This window comes from Artibeus jamaicensis, unplaced genomic scaffold, assembly GCF_021234435.1.
Source record: "Artibeus jamaicensis isolate MK-2021 breed Jamaican fruit bat unplaced genomic scaffold, CSHL_Jam_final scaffold_1019, whole genome shotgun sequence".
NCBI lineage: Eukaryota > Metazoa > Chordata > Mammalia > Chiroptera > Phyllostomidae > Artibeus > Artibeus jamaicensis.
In genome coordinates, this window is record NW_026522025.1 from 32,418,417 (window position 1) to 32,435,000 (window position 16,584).

At 43.3% G+C, this 16,584-nt stretch overlaps 1 protein-coding gene across 2 annotated transcripts in view; it reads left to right on the top strand.

The window, feature by feature from the left end:
- Positions 1–9,250: 9,250 nt before the first annotated feature.
- LMO4 (LIM domain only 4) overlaps positions 9,251–16,584 on the top strand; it is a 16,810-nt gene continuing 9,476 nt past the window's right edge. The window contains exons 1-2 of one of the 2 annotated variants that reach the window (XM_037136530.2): positions 9,251–9,645; positions 12,380–12,618. In XM_037136530.2, coding sequence (XP_036992425.1) covers positions 12,383–12,618 — 236 coding nt within the window. In that variant the 5' untranslated portion in view covers positions 9,251–9,645; positions 12,380–12,382. Of the gene's footprint in view, positions 9,646–12,084; positions 12,186–12,379; positions 12,619–16,584 lie in introns of those variants that run through there. The other variant, XM_037136531.2, reaches the window with a different exon arrangement.

Consider the following 16,584-nt stretch of genomic DNA (forward strand, 5'->3'; position numbering starts at 1 on the left):
TCAGTAGGAGATCTCCTGTGACCCCACTGTCCCTTTTTTGTGACATGTGTTGAATGTGCTTTCCTGGTGGGCTCTCTATTGACATTCTTGAGTCACATATATTTGGGCCAACATTTGACATTTGTCACTTTTAAAAAATTGTTTTGTATCTGTTTCCTTTGGGGTATTGCCTTTCTCCAACTCTATCAATTCTTGGTAGGAGGGCACTTCCAGGACTTGCTCACTATGGAAGTTTAAGAGTCTGCTCCTTCTTCTTGTCAAAGAGGCAGGCATGTGACTGAGAGTGCCCAATCAGCAGGAAGCTCTATTTAGGGATTTTTGCAATTTGACTGGGTGGCCCAAAAAGGGGAACAGTTGGAGGTCATTGTACGGGCAACACCATACTAATCACCTTGTTCCTGCTAAAATCCCACTGTTGAAATTCTTATTTCTGAACTCTTTGGAGCACTTCTGTTCTTTTTTCCCAGATTGGTCCTCAGGTCTTATGTTAATTCTAGAAGCCCTTACATCTTTGTGTATAGAATTAGTTATTGTGTATGAATTAGTTATTGGTTTTTGTTGTTTATAAGCTCAAATCCTAATTGAAACACACCATGATTGGAGTAAGGACACTCCAGCTTTTTGCTCCAGGCTCAGCTAGGGTGTGGAAGGGGGCAATAAGGAGCAAATAGAAGAATTCAGAGTAGAGGGAATTTGGCTTTTTCTCGCAGCACTGGTATCAGTTTTCCAGTGTTGTATAACAAATTACTATAAAGTTAGTAGCTTAAAACAATATCCAAGTATTATCTCAGAGTTCCTGTAGTTAAGAAATTCAGGTATTGCATAGCTGGGATTTCTACTCAGTGTCTCTCACCGGGCTGAAATCAAAGCATCAGCCAGGACTGCCATCTCCTCTGAGGTTCAAGGTCCTCTTCCAAGCTCACTGGTTGTTGGCTGGATCCATGTCCTTACAGCTCTAGAACTGAGGTCCCTATCTTCTGAGGTCCCAGTTGTTCACTGGGCTCTGCGCTCAGCTCCTAGAGGCTGCCTTGAAGGCTTTGCCACAGGTCTTTTCCACAATGTCTCTCCCATAGGACAGTTTGTTCCTTCTAGACCAACAGGAGAATTATCTTCCACAACTTTAAATCTTTTTGACTTCTTCCATCCCTGACCTGTAGATTCTCTTTTAAAAGGGCTCACCTGATTAAGTCAGGTCCACCTACATTCAAGGAGAAGGAATTGTTCATGCTATGCATATCAGGCTGTAGGAATCTTAGGGACATCTTAGAATTCTAACCACCACAGCATTCCTGTGAGGCTGCCCCCTGGAGAAGTCTATCACTTGGTCCAAAATGATCATTTGTATTCAAAGAAATAAGTCCAGGATAGTTGGCTACAGTGGCTAACATCCATGGACATAGCTTTGACCTGTAGGCCATTGCGAGGGCTTGCTATGTGTTTGGAGTGCCAATGTGGGGGCCTTATTAATGTTTCTAGCATAACAGATAACAGTGTTAAGTAGGTGCTTGTGGTTTTTATTTTTTAAGGACACACTTATTTGTAAATTTTTGGTGTTTGTTTTTCTAAACGGCACAGTCTTCAGAAGGTGCTTTCTGATGGGAAGAATCACAACAAGTGTGTTCCTCTAGTCAGAAACAATGTACTCTTTAGTCACGGGGGTTCCAGCCCATGCCAGTCTGCCACCCCACACCCATCAGGAAAAGAGATCATTCTGTACCAGCCTTTCGGAAAAACTGAAGCAAAATAGTTGTAACACAACAGTGTCTAGGATCCATGACACCTGCTTTAAAAATAAATCTCTCCTGGCTTTGTCTTCCCTTTTATTTTCAATAAATGCGCCAGTATTATTGCCACTGCATTAATCTAGCAGCAGGGAACCATTATCCTATGACAACAGACTCTTCCATGAACATTATCTTTTAATTTTAAGATTGTTTATATGACTGCTAGAAGCTACTAAATTAAGATAAAATGAAGAAAGAAAAAAAATTTTAAAGCCAAGTGTTCAGTTGAGTTACTCACCCCCAATCTCGCCTGCTTGATGGTGCTGGCAAGAGACACTGTTACTTTGCTATCAGATTATGAAATAGTATTCGGGCATGAGTTGGAAGTGCTAGAAATCTAGACATGCTTTAAATGTCATCTAGGAAATAACCACTAAACTTTAAATGGTTATTTATATGATTTGCTATATTGCATGGTACTTATTAATTGTTTAAAATATGGGTTCTTTTTCTGGGAAGCAATTGTGGTAAATAAAACAATAATGAAATTGTGATGATGAAAACTCAGTAAGGAAATAAAGGAAACATTTGTCTAGTTAGTTGAGTTTACACTGAGAAATAATTGAATTTGGAGATTGTAGCAAAAACGAAACAGGAGGAAAATAAACCTAAATTAAAAGGAAGTTGTGATTGTTAGTGGTTATTATTTAGTTTTCTGACAAATGGACTTTAAAGCGACAGCGATATCACATTCAATGGTATCTGTGAATTTTATATCAAATATATTACAAACGTTCTTTCAAATGACACATAACTTGCCTACTATCTGTTAATTAAAAAAATTCTCTCCTATCAGCCGTCTCCTAATACTCTGTAAAATCTTTCGGTGTACATTTTGCTCCACTGTCATCCCTTCCAAATGTCTGAGGGCTTTCTTTCCAAAAGGCTGGTACAACTGCAAATGAGGAATATATTTAAATAATTGTTAGAATAGTGAAACTATGCCTTCAATAGTCTAGGTCTGTGATTCTCCACACCCCTGGGTATACCACCCAGAAGAAAATTAATAGAAACTGAGTTACTGTTTTAATAGAAATTGTACTGGAAAAAACACTTAAGCTGTGAATTCCCCATATTGTTAATGTAGTTCAAGTAGGCCATCAATATGTGTCCTATTTAGTGATAGGTGCAAAAGAGGTGGTGGGAGATCAATCAAAACCCCCTTCCATAAATTACCATGACTTCTAGAAATTATCAAAACTTCACTGGAGTGTCATATGTTGTCTTCTCGGCAATGAGTTATAGTCAATAATTCACTCCCTGACTGGGCTGATAACAGGCAGATATTCTAATAATGTGCCAGGATTTACTACTGGACACAAGCAGCGAGCAGGAATTTCAATGCAGTGCTAAATGTTATCTCACTGGAGAAAAGCAGTAAAAACAGGACACAGAGAGGCATCTGGGCACAGTGCTTGGGTGTTTTAACCCTTAAACTAGAACAAACATGGACAAAGGTAGTGTTGTTGAAGTTTTCATTCTTTCTTTGGAGCCAATTGTTTCCAGAGTATTATTCTGCAATGATTTCTCCTGGCCTCCTGATTCATTGTCAGGGAGCACCCAGGCTCTGAAAAATCATTGAAAAGAAGCCCATTTTATTCTTGAGGTGGTTTCCTGAAGTTTAAAACAGCTTCATATATATATATATACATACACATATATATGTATGTATATATATATATTTTTAAGGAACCCCCCCAAATTATCATCTTAAACTAAAAGTCTTAAATATATTTTCAGTGATTTCTTATCATACGGAGAAATCGACAAATGGCTTTCTCTGTCAGAATGTTTTGAAGCTAGAATAAGAAGTGGTGATTCATCAAAAACAATTTTGTTATGAAATTTGATTTATGTTGAGAAGTATAAATGATGACGTTATAATGTGTACCTCTGTGTGGAGGGAACACATTTTAGTCAATTGAGTTATCCAATTTTATTATTTAAAAAAATCCATATCTGGTTGTTCTTTTTATTCTAAAAAATTTATGGCACTGTATAGAGTAGAAATGCATGTTTTTCATGTCTATGGACAGCTATGGATTGAACTCCCCTAATTCCACCAGGGTCATTCATTACAATTAGGTGAATAAACATTATCATAGTTTCAGCAACTTTTTTCTGAGCAAATAAAGACTAGTATTATACTTTAAAAATATTATTTTACTGCAAATCTACATAGAGAATATGCTAAATTATATGAATATTATAATTAAAAGTGACACCAACTGAAGAAGCTGTGGTTTGGGGCACTTAAAATTTCTGAATTATTAGCCTTTTTTTTACAAGGAACAATTAGTGGGAACATAAGGGATGAATTATGCTTTTTTTTTAAAATATTAAATTTTATTTAGTTACTTTTCAAGTACATTTTTTTTCTCTTCCCCCCCCCCCGAATTATGCTTTAATGCTTTAGTTTCTCCATCAATAAACACTCATTTCCATCATCTTGGATGGGAGCTGTAATTGATGTTAAATGAAATCACTATTTTCTACTGGACTTACAATTTTAACACACATTTTCAGTAATAACCATCTCACATGTATACAAATGGCCCAGACATCCACATACCCTCCTTTGTAACTATTACAAAATTAAATTTATCCATAATAAAATGTAATTCAACTTTAATAGGCATTGCTGTCAACCCATTAGATTATTCAGAAGACCCTAATCAATGCATATATAGTCATGTATATAGCCTGATATATTTGCAATAATATATGTAGAACATCACTTGTGTTTGAATATTGTTGACAGAACTCAGTGCTAGGAGTAGTAGTATCAATAAGCCAAATAACTTTTGTATGATATCATCATCAGTATGAACCATATTCATATATCAAGATTTACTGATAGCTCTGAGGCGGATCCGGGGGATTTTTAAAGTCCTGTTTCTACCCGAAAAAGCATATGTAAAGAAAGTGAGTCATTTCTTGCCACTGTAACATGTGGTCTGGCTACATCAGGCAAAATAATTGTCACAGATGTATTTCCTTCTTTGCGATCATCTTTTTCAACTCTCCAATCATCTCTAAGAGTTTCAAATATTCTAGTCAAATAGAATAATGAAAAAAAATCTACATCTTTAAATTATAGTTCTTGCCATAACAATATCAATACTTTTCCCCCCTCAGTGATCTTCTAATTATTTTACTGCGGTAAAATCAACTTCACTATGCTTTTGTATTACCTTATAAAAGAGAGATTAGGATAGACTCCTTAAATACTGATTAATATAATTTAGTGGGACATTTACCAAACATAGACATTTGAGTTGCTTAAAAAAGAGAAAACAAGAATGTTCTAATACGGCAACTACTTAACCCTTTGTCACATGATAGATTTAGTAAGATACTTACAAGCAATTTTAAGAAATACTAACAAAAGGCAGTCAGTAAATTTAAAATACCAATATTTAAAACCAGGATAGGGTTCTTGGAAGTGTAGCTTTTTACACACGTTGAATTTGCTCTAGACCCTACCTTCAAATGCTGCCGCACTCTCCCTGGTTCTACTCATTGTGCAGTATGACATCACACACCAAGACAAACATCGCACCAAACTGGCAGGGACCTAACTGCCATTCTCCTCTTTGGGTTTTCTCATTACACCTTATGGTGAGGTAACTACCTTTCCCTATTCTTCTCTCCACTCATTAACATTTTGGAATTGCTGTCCCAGACTCAAGCTTTCTGGATTCACACTGGCTGAACCTTTAGATTTCATAGGATCTTTGTGATGGCAGTGATAAAGGTAGGTGGGTTTTTTGTTTTTTAAATTTCCTTCCTAAAAAAGACTGCCTTTAACACCAGTTTTGTATTGACTTTAAAAAATAAACTACTTTTTCCTTGAGAAAGAGCTGGGGTACTTTGTCTTGGAGGTTGCCATATCAGCATCGAATAGTGTGGCTGTTCTCAAGTACAGAAGGCAACGTGAGTCTGTGTGGAACCTCTGATGTGGTGGGAGATTTTAGGCAACTGCCACCTGCAGGATGGAAACATGATTAGGACTGAAGGACTTAAATGGGAAGGAAAAGTGTGGACATATAATTTGGGGGCAATTAGGGGAAATGATGGCTTGATCTAGGATCAACATGGTTTCTACCTTTAAGATTCAAGAAAGAAACAATTTGAATTTCTCTTTATTTTCTAAAGCAGTGTACTTTTATCTCTTATTGTAGGTAAGTAGGATGAATGATGAATGTATGAGGGCAGTTTTCTTGAACTACTGGGTGAAATATAACTACCGGGTAAAATATTATTTGAATTCAGTTAATTTTACTATATACCAGGGTTATATTCTTTGAACACTGATTTATATCCGTTTGAAGAATACCTGGACAGAGAAATCCCTTACCCATAGTGAACTTGTTTGTGTTTACACATTTTTTGTGAGTTTAGCATTCATGGGAGTAAAAGATTGACATTGCTTTTCATTCAAGTAGGCACTGACTTTCAGACCACAACTCTTGCTATTCCGAAGAGGATGGACGGCAAAATGCAAAGAATGCAGAAATAAAAATTACCCAGTGGTGGCGCTGTGGTTAAAGTACACCTGACTTTTGATTACAGTGAATGTATTTACTCCCTACCTCTCTGAAGAGAGACTGTGAGCCATTATCACTTTCGTATTTCTATAACCACAACATCAGCAAATAAAGATCTCTGGTAATATATTCCCATCCACTCTAACCTACTGGGACGTATGTAAAGACCGCACTACACACAGAATAACACTAACACTAAAATCACCATCTAGGCCCCTCCTAGCCTAGAGTCCTATATTCAAAGTTTTATCCATAGTTCTCTCCTTTCCTTTCATAGAAACCATGTGGATCCTTTGGGGAATCACTCCATGATAACTGAACATGTGCCTGGTTAAATTTCCAACATTTCCTTTTAAAATAAAGATTTTATTTTAGCATACATACTTCAGGAAATACCTAAAGTACCACACTTCATTACAGAACAATATACTATGTGTTCTATTTAGGAAAATCAGTTTTGAAAAAAAAGTAAGATCAATTTACTTAATTCCCTCACTTGTAGATGATAAAACTAATGCCCAGAGAAGGGAATGTATTTGTACATGACAAATCAGAACTTCACAGTAGACAACTGAGATCTCGTGTCATCCCCTTTTGATTATTATAAAATACTAACAAATTGAAACTCAACCAGAGAATCAGAATGTGTGCATTATTGGTTTATGGGGGTCCTTTGCTAGTTTAGTTTAACTTACTTTTCTTTACTAACCTTCAATGATTATGTCTTTTTAAGTTGGCCTTCTTTAATCACACAGCATCTGCAGCTGTTTTCTATACAGGACACTTTAATTACTATTGTATTTTTTTAAATAAATACAATCTTTTGGTTTTTTTTTAAAGATTTTATTTATTTATCTTTAGAGGGGAAGGGAAGGAGAGAGGGAGAGAAATATCCATGTATGGTTGCCTTTCATGCGTCCTCTGCTGGGAACTGGCCTGCAGGGAACCAGCCTGCAACCCCAGTATGTGCCCTGACTGGGAATCCAACCGCGACTGTCTGGTTCGCAGGCCCGCGCTCAATCCACTGAGCTACACCAGCCGGGGTAATTACTATTGTATTTTTAATGATTAAAAAATGTTTTTCATACATGCACTTGATCATAAAAACACAAGTTTAAATACCAATCAGTAAAATTGAGTCATTTAATTTTGAGGTGCTAGTAGTAGAGAATAAAGAAATGAGTATTCACCTTGGCATTTAAAATGCCCTCTCCTCCACGTTTTAGGCAATGATTATTGGTTTTTTTTTGGGGGGGTTGCAGCTTTAGTTGATGGTTTGAAAGACAGAAATCCCCACACAGACACAAAAACCATGGATGTTTAACATCTGCACTGTCTAGCCAGATTCCCCTGCAGGTTCCTTTCCTTCATCTAGCTGTGCCGAGTGTAATACAATATGAAAACTTGTCCCACAAGGCTGGTTTTACTTAATGATACTTAGCAGAAGGGCTTTGCACTTTCATAATTTCCACCAGAAAAATCTCTCTGGAACTTAATAATAATAATCAGACCTAATATTAGCCTCAGATCAGAGATTTATTAAACCTATTATTTGGCAGAGGAGATAAAGTTGAATGACTAGGTATTCAAGCATGTAGGCTGAGCTTTGGCCCTGGAAAGAGACTCCGAGGCTAGCACCCTAAAAGCATTCCTCAAAACTTGATTTATACTGGAAGTGACCTTTCTCAATCTCCAGCGGCTGCGAGATTGCGAATTTTGCAATTACTTCCATTGCTTTTGAGCACCATGAGGAATATCCTCCACAGCGGGGTGGATAGAGGAGGAACGCTTTCTCGCCTAAGTTTTCCTCTAGTTTGGAAAATTAAGGATTGTGATCTTATCACCAACAACTGACAAATATCTGTAAAGTGCCTACTAGGTATTTGGTTTATACTAGGGTTAATTGGGAGAGGAGGGTAAGGAAGGAGTTTTTAGGATCTACTGGCGCCCTTACTGGGTTTCCCTTGTTAACTAAACTTCCACTAAGGTTCATATAGGTCCATCGGCGTGATTTAAAAAAAAACAAAAAAAACAAAAAAAACAAAAAACAAAAAAACAGTGTGTGTGTGTGTGTGTGTGTGTGTATGTGAAGTCCACTGCCCCAAGATTTTGGGGAAGACTTCTTTTCCCAAACAGGAAAGACCCATTTCTGAGAACGATGTGAAATAAGTTTCCTGTGGGTCTCACCTACGCTTAAGAGGCGGTCAATTCCCAAGGGGCTTACGGGTGCGGAATCAGAAGGTCTCCCGCGCGCTTAAAAGGCAGGTGCCTCACCCCGCGCCTCCGCTTTCTATCCCAGGGAGGGGAGCGGCCCGGGCTCGGTCCCCCGGCCAGGTCACTGGTGCCCACTTGATTTCGGCCCTCCCCTTCGCCGTCCTCGGCCCACTCGGCCGCCCAGCTCCCTTCCCCCGCCCCCAGAGTCTCATTTCAGGCATCCCTTTGTCCTTCCCCGGATTGGCAGGTTTTATTATTCCGCCTGAACAATCCGGCCGCCCAGTGGCTGAGGGTCGCTGACGTCGGCGGCAGAGCCGGGGAGTAGTTGGGATTTTGCTCTGTCAGTAACACACGTGTGTGAGCCGCGGAGGGAGCGAGTGAGCCGGCTGGAGGCCAGCGCCGCTGCCGCTGCCGCCGCCTACAAGCCGGGCAGAAGCCGCTCCAGCAACAGCCCCGGCAGCGGCGCCGGCTCCCGCGCGCCGGCCCCGGCCGGTCGCCGCTGTCCGTCTCTCCGCCGTGCCCGCCCGCCGCGGCTCGTGGGGCAGTTGTTTCTGCGGCTGCTCCGCGGCCGGAGGTGCAGGAAGCTCGGCCGTGCTGCAGCCACAGCCAGCCCCGAGCGAACCAGCGAGCGAGCGCGCGGGAGGGAGGAAGGCGGTGGAGGAGGAGGAGCGGGAGGAGCGCGGGCGGGGGCGGGGGCCGGGGCCGCCGGGCGGGGGAAATCTACAAAGTGAAGCCACATTGCCAAACTTGCAGCAGCGATTGCAGCAGTTGCTGCCGCTGCGCCGCGCTTGAAGCCGCGCCGGGCGGGCCGAGGGCTCCTGCCGCTGCTCGCGCGGAGCGGGAGGCAGAGGACGCGGACTGAGACTGACACTTCTGCTCTCGGCCGCCTGCCACTTACGCGGAGCCCCCCAACCCAGCATCAGAGCAACGCGTTAAAAAAAAAAAAAACCAGCCCGTAGCCCCCTCCTCCCCTTTACTGCTTCTGCGAGAACTCCCCCTCCCACCAGCCGAGGCGCCCCTTCCTTGGAAGCCGAGCGGCTTCGCTCGCATTTCGCCGCCGCCGCCTTTCGCAATATTGCAATATAGGGGAAAAGCAGGTAAGGGGACCGCTGGGGAACTGCGGACGTGGGGGGGGGGGGAGGTGGGTAGCAGGGGAGGAAGGGACCGATGGAGGCCGGGGCTGTTTTCTCCCGCTTCCTTCCCTTGACCGTCCCAAATTGCGAGTAAACAATACGTTGGCTTGGATAATGCGCGAGTCTGAAACTACCGAGGCCGGCCTGCGAGCTAGCAAGGAGGGCAGCCCCGGGCCGCCAGCTTTGTAGCGGTTCCTGCTTACAAAAGGGTTCTCGGAGACCGGGCGGGTGAGAACCTTGGAGGGGGTGGGGAGATTTTCAGTTCCTAAGGGGAAGGCAGCGGGTGCTGAAAGGAGGGTTTAAGTATGAGAAGTAGTGTGAGGAAGATAGTCGAGACCCCCCTCCCCTTGCTTCTAGTAAACACTATTTTTGAAACAGTGGCGGAGAGGATCTAAGTGGGAAGGACTCGGTATTGCTGGGTCTTTAAAAAAAAAATTCTCTTGGTTTGTAAGTCTTTTGTTCCAATCCAGGAGAAACCCGGTGAATCACCTAATTAAAATCAAGACATGAATTAAGCATCCATTTTTGTACTACAAATTGCCAGCACTACGTTTGTCCCTCCCTTGGTCTCCATTAAAAAACACCAGAGACGTTGTTAAAGGGGGGGAGATTTTGCCTCTAGCTGCCAGTTCTGCTTTCTATTTCACTGACTATCCCAGGACCTAAATTGCTTGGCTATGTAATTACTAGAGTATAAGGCTATTTAACTTAAAAGCTTTCTTTTTTTTTTTTTTTTCCAACTCTAAATGAAACTTGATGAGGGCCCGTCCTTAGTTATCAGGGGAGTCAGTTTCTGGTCAGTCCTCTTGATTCATCTCTTTTAGATTTAATCAGCATTAAGGTATTGCTTGTCCTTAAGAGCTTTAGCTAATGGGGTTACTGGATGCTTTTCTCAGTGTAATGTTTCCTTTTCAAAAAAATATACATATATATTTACCTCTCACCAAAGATGGGGGCGGGGAAGAGCTTGGAATCTCCTCCCTCCTTCCCTTTTAAAAAAGAATTCGGAGCGATTAAAACGTTGGGGGAAACAGTTTAAAGACCTAGGGCAGGAAATGCAGATTCATTTGGGTTAGGGCTGAAATTGTAACAAAAAGCAATTCCTCGAGTAAATGCATCAGATAAATCAATTTACATAAAGGTATGATGCATTCGGGTAAATGCAATGCTAATGGGTTTTAGAGTGGTCTTGTTTCCAAAGTCTCAGGGTTTTGTTACAGCTTAATTGGTGCAGTTCTTATTCTGGTTTATTGTGCGGTCTCTGGACACACGTTCCGGGACTCTTTCGGAGGAAATGTGTTTAAAATCGGCCTATTTAAGGAGCCCGAGTCCTTGTTTCGTTTCATTCCCTTCGTCTTTTTTTTTTTCTTCCCCCAGCAGTGAAGTTGGGCTGGGGACAGGCAAAGTTCGCCCTCTCCCTTCTGAGGTATCAGCTGAATGTCTTGAGCAGATAGCTGGGAGCCCCGGGGGGAGCCCACACTCTCGGCTTACAGAGGACAAAGACAAAACAGGCTGCTTAATTGGCAGTAAATAACTTGATCTTTTTATAGAATAAGTGACTGGAGGAACACTAGGACTTTATTGGACTCCGCATTGGAGGCAACAAATTAATCGGTTTAGGCTAAGCTTTATAAATTGATTCCTATATTATACCCCAGTTGCTTCTCTTACTCATTAGGAGTGGGGAATTTTTAAAAGCAGTTTTGGTGACAGCAGGACTGGCTCAAATTGTGCATCCTTTCATAGTGGCTTTTCACATATCTGTAAACTGCCCCCCCCCCCCCGCATTTTGGAGGAACAAAGCTTTAGCATTTAAATTGCTGATCAAGGGCAGATTAGTGAGACCAAAGTGGAGAGTGTTTATATAGGAAGTTAACAGGCATCCTAAAGTTCAATGATCTATTATTCTTGCCTGTGTCCTGAAAACCCAGAGAAAACACTCATTGATCTTCAAAATGAAATGAGATTTGGAACAATAATGGGAGATGGCGGTCACCACAATGGCATGTGAAAGGTGCTGTTTAAAATACGAAAAACCAGTTTCGCAACTTTACCCACCGCACCCCCCCAACCCCCCGCCTCTGGTTCCCGCACCTCCCCTCCCACCACCACGCAGTTTCCTCTGTGCCAGTTCTTCCCTCCTTCCTTTTCAGAAAGCCGAAGTATTTCCAACTTGTGAATTGCAGCTGCACTTCCCAGGGCAAAGCTCGGGAGGGAACGTGGCTCCGACAAGGGCCGCCTCCCCACTCCCTCTCGGCTCACCCTCAGGGCTCGGCCTGGGCTGGGGAGGGGCCGGGCGCGGCGGTGGGTGGGTTTGACCCTCATTTGCTGGAGGCGGGGGTGGTGGGCGGAGGCGGGGGCCGGGAGGAGGTGCCGGGAGGGGTGGAGCGCGCCGCAGAGCCTCGCTCTCAGAGTTTTGACAGTACCCAAGCTGAAATTGTCAGCAGCAGCGAGCGCTGGAAAGTTGAGAGGAGCTCGTGGCCCCAGAACAAAGCTTGAGAAAAGTAAACAGGCGGCTGCTGCCGGCAAGCCTCCCTCCCCTCTCCCTCTCACCCTCCTTCCCGCCCTTGCCCTGCTGCTTCCTTCCAGCGGGTCTGGGGGAGAAATAGTTCGCTAGTTACGCCGCTCTTACTAACTTATGCATCGCCCAAGTTTTGTCTTTCTCTCCCTTTCCCTTTCTCCTTCCCGCCCTCTGCAGACCATGGTGAATCCGGGCAGCAGCTCACAGCCGCCCCCGGTGACGGCCGGCTCCCTCTCTTGGAAGCGGTGCGCAGGCTGCGGGGGCAAGATTGCGGACCGCTTTCTGCTCTATGCCATGGACAGCTACTGGCATAGCCGGTGCCTCAAGTGCTCCTGCTGCCAGGCACAGCTGGGCGACATCGGCACGTCCTGTTACACCAAGAGCGGCATGATCCTTTGCAGAAATGACTACATTAGGTAAGACTTGGCTTTCCTTCCCAAGATGGGCAAATAGAACAAGGCAAGACCAAAGGTTACCAAGGGTTTTAAGGGAAGGAGCAGGGTTCCTATGAGAGTACATTGTCTTCATCTCACACCTTCTGGTTGGCTGAATTTAAGGGGTTCAAGAAGCATGTGTTAAATTTCTAATTTTTAGTGACTAATAGCAAATGCCTTACTAAGTAAAAACAACTGCCCATTTGGTGGGACTGGGGCCACTAGATGTGCAAAGGTTGGGCACTCTTGGGACCCAGATTTTCAGTGGTCAGTCCCAACTGGACCCTCTGCTAAAAATAACATTTCAGTGAGAGTTACAAAGCTTTTTTCTTAGAACAAGGTAGGGACCTATGTTGAAACTCAGAGACAAAAGATTGGCTTAAAAGAATAGTTAGGGATGATTTGCTCTTGTGATAGCTAATGTTATTTACATGAACACCTTTAAACTTTTTATAGAGTGTGAAACTGACTTATTCTTTTTGTGTCCTGTCTCCTTGTGAGAAATATTGATTACCCACCAGTTTTAAAGACTTGCAATTCTTGCAGCGAAACAACAATAGCAAAAAAAAAAAAAATCCCCAAAGACGGTAATGTTTCTTTTCATATACTGTTACTTGGAGGCTTGTGGTGCTCAATGTTAGTGTGTGGTTTGTGATGTAGAATCTGCTGTTTTTTTCTATTGAGGAATGTTCAGATTTGGGGTTTATTGTTGTCATTTGTATCATTACCCTCGGTTCCCAAAAGAGGTTTTAGGAAGAGAGACTATAGAATATACTAATCTTGCGTTTTAAAGCAATGTATAGGAACATTCATATGCTGGTGTAAGCAGTCTTTTCCAACAAGTTTCAGTGCAATTAATGGAAAGAATTCAGGAGGTCAGGTGCCTATAGGATCTTTTCAGGTGAACTCAAGCTACTTAAACTCATTAATTTGAAAGGAGGCATTTGAAGGATTACACATTTAATTTGAGTAAATGGTTTGATAGACTGATGCACATGAATGCTTCTAGGAGGTGTTCTGTTTCAACATTCAGTAATTAAAAAAAAAATACACCACACACACCGTTGATACTAGAGAGGTGCTCCAGACAGAGTGCTCAAGAACCGCTCACTTTTAAAAGGAATTGCATTCTATCCAAAATTTTACTCTTAAACTATTTTCTTTATCGTGATTAGAAGAACATTTTGTTCATTTTTCAGTGGTGGTGAATCAGTCAGTGGATGAGATATTTTGTTCAATATTTAACTGCATTTTGATTCCCTCACTCTGTGTCTAAACCTGCAAGAGATCCCACTGCTCTTAAGAGCTGAGTATATGTATGTTCACTCTAGTGATGTCATTAGTATAAAATGGACTAAAATGACATTTGGTTATTCCAATAAAGCAACCGATGTCCACTCTACTGGCATCCTCAATCAGCCAAGTAAAAGAAATATAGGAAAGGAGAGGGCTTTTATTTTTAAATTAAGATGGCAGCATTAATTTCACTAAGTGTTCTTTTAGGAGTAAATGTTTGAAAAATCAGCGGGAACATGAGTGTAATACTTTCTGGTCCTCCTTCCAAGCAGTGCTATGAGCTTTGACAGTTTTGTAATTAAATGGAGAGGAAAACTGGGGTAAGAAAAGAGGGTGGTTTGAAGTGGAAAAATTGACAGTGCTGTTCAGACACGGTGGAGGGTATAGATTCATCTCTTCTCCAAGGGCCTTCAAAAAACCCTCGCTCCTGATTACCGCTAATTAAAAAGAAGATGGGTCCACTTGCATTCCCTCAGGACAAGTTTAGGCAAGTGGGTTCCTGGGACTCTCCATTCCTTTTTCTCTACTTGAGGCCAAATATAAATGCCCATTTGGTGTTTTCTCGTGGCTTAATGGAGCAGTGGAGGGTGGATGTACAGGCTGAACCTTAATTAATTGGGTCCTTATTCTTTCCTCTCTTTTTTCCTCTGAATTTGAAAACTGGAGCCAGGCTTGCTCTTGAACTAACCACTATCTTGTGAACCTTACATCTGCCCAGAGGGATGAGTTCTAACTCAATACCAAACTTGATGTCCTCAAATTCTGCTCAGGGCTCATCAGCAGGTGACACCCACCCCCACCAGTCCTCCACCTCCCCATTTAAGGAATCTGAAGTCTTCAGTGTTTCCTCTGTCCATGAAGATGCCAGAAGGGTAGGAAGATGGGGAGGCCCGCACCTCTCTTTCCCTCTCAGGTACTCCTCCTCCTCCAGTCTGCCCAGAGGACACTTGTTGGAGGAGCTCTCTAGCGTGTGTGACACCGGGGAGCTGAGTAATCCGCTCTCTGGCAGCCAGGTGAAGGGCACCCTTTGGCTCTCCATACGGCCTGGCTGGGACCACAGTGATTTATTAAGGGCTGTTAAATTGTCCGACTTGGAGGTTGTGGTTTTTTGAAAATAAACCTAGATATGGCTAAAACGCTGCGGGAGAACTAGAAGAGGGGTGTGTGCTGGCGGAGGTTGGAGTGGGAGCACTGCTTTTCCCCTTTCCCTAGGCGACCTAGGGTCCATTGGGCAGGGCTGGGCTTATGCCCCCTCTCCCTCCAAGATTTCAGATAAAGCGTCTGCCTTGCTGCAGCGAATCCGCACAATTAAAAGCTTTAATTAGTGGCTCCTCCATTTTCTTAGTTCTGATGGGCTTTATCTAATGAGATCTGGTCTCTGGCTTAGATCTGCTCCGAATGACGTGTCCGCAATGAATGAGAGCTGCGTCGCAAACAAAACATTTAATTAACAAAATTGGCCTCTAAGAGAGGGAGGGAAAAGCAAGGGTGGGGGTGGAGAGGAGGGGGAGGGTGAATCTTAAAGGGGCCAACGCCTGTCTCCCCCCCAAACCTTACAAAAATCGGCAAACCTAGGAACTGCCCGTTTTCTTCCCAGCTCCCGACCCCTCAGTTGAATCTGTGTGCCACCAGGTAGCTTCTGAAACTCGGTTTCTTTTGCTTCAAGACCTCCTTCCTCCACTTCTATCCGGCCGGAAAAAAGTGGCTTGGAAAGTGCGGCAAGAGGAGGAAGTTCAGTGATGACGGGTGGGGCTCCAGGTCCTGGGAGGGCTAGGAAATGCGCCAGAGGCACCGGTGGTGGTCCTGGGCCATCCTTTTCTTTATTGACCTGGAACCGGTCAGGGACTGGGGGCCCGCTCGGCCCACGGCCTCAGTCGAGATGCCCTGCTGGCCAGCGGCCTCGGGCCCGCGAGGGGGCGAGCGCAGGGCGGGAGCCAGGCAAGCTATTCGCGCTTTCTTTCCTCACTCGCTCTTTCCCGGGTGGTTCACGTGGCGCCCGCAGCCGCAGTGTGCGCGGCCGCAAGAGGTGGGGGGGCCGGGGCGAGGGGATCGGTGGTGGTTGGTGGTGGAGGGTGTGTTTGTGGAGGGGGTGGCCTTAGTAGCATTGGGCAAGGGAGGCGCCGCCAGACAGCGAGTTCATTTCCCTGGTAATCAACAGCAAGCTGCTATATTCAGAGAATGCTGTCCCTTTAATTGAACAGGCTAGGTAATTAAATGGCACTTTTCCAATAGGACGTGCTAGGTAAATCTAATAGTTGGTTATTTAATATCACTTTGAAGTCTGCCCACTCAAGCACAATGACAGCGCAGGAGCATGTGAACTATTAGCTAGGAGAAAAAAAAACCCGAGGATCTCAAAAATTAATTAAATCGCATGCAATTTAGGGGGAACGTTTATCTTGATTTGTCATAACAGAATTAATTCAAGGCCTCCAATTCACTTGGGGGCAGATCTGTTACTCTGAATTAACCAAGCGTAATTTGGCTGATTTTTTTTTTCCTCTCCGTCCCCTCTAATGTAGCAGTTGAGATTATTCACAGCCCCCCTCTTAAGTATCAATAGCTTCTGGTGCTTTTAAGGTGCTTGGTCTCTAGTTATTCCAAAGTACCTTTAATGGACTTGGCTCCAGGCATAATTTCTGGGTTGCATTT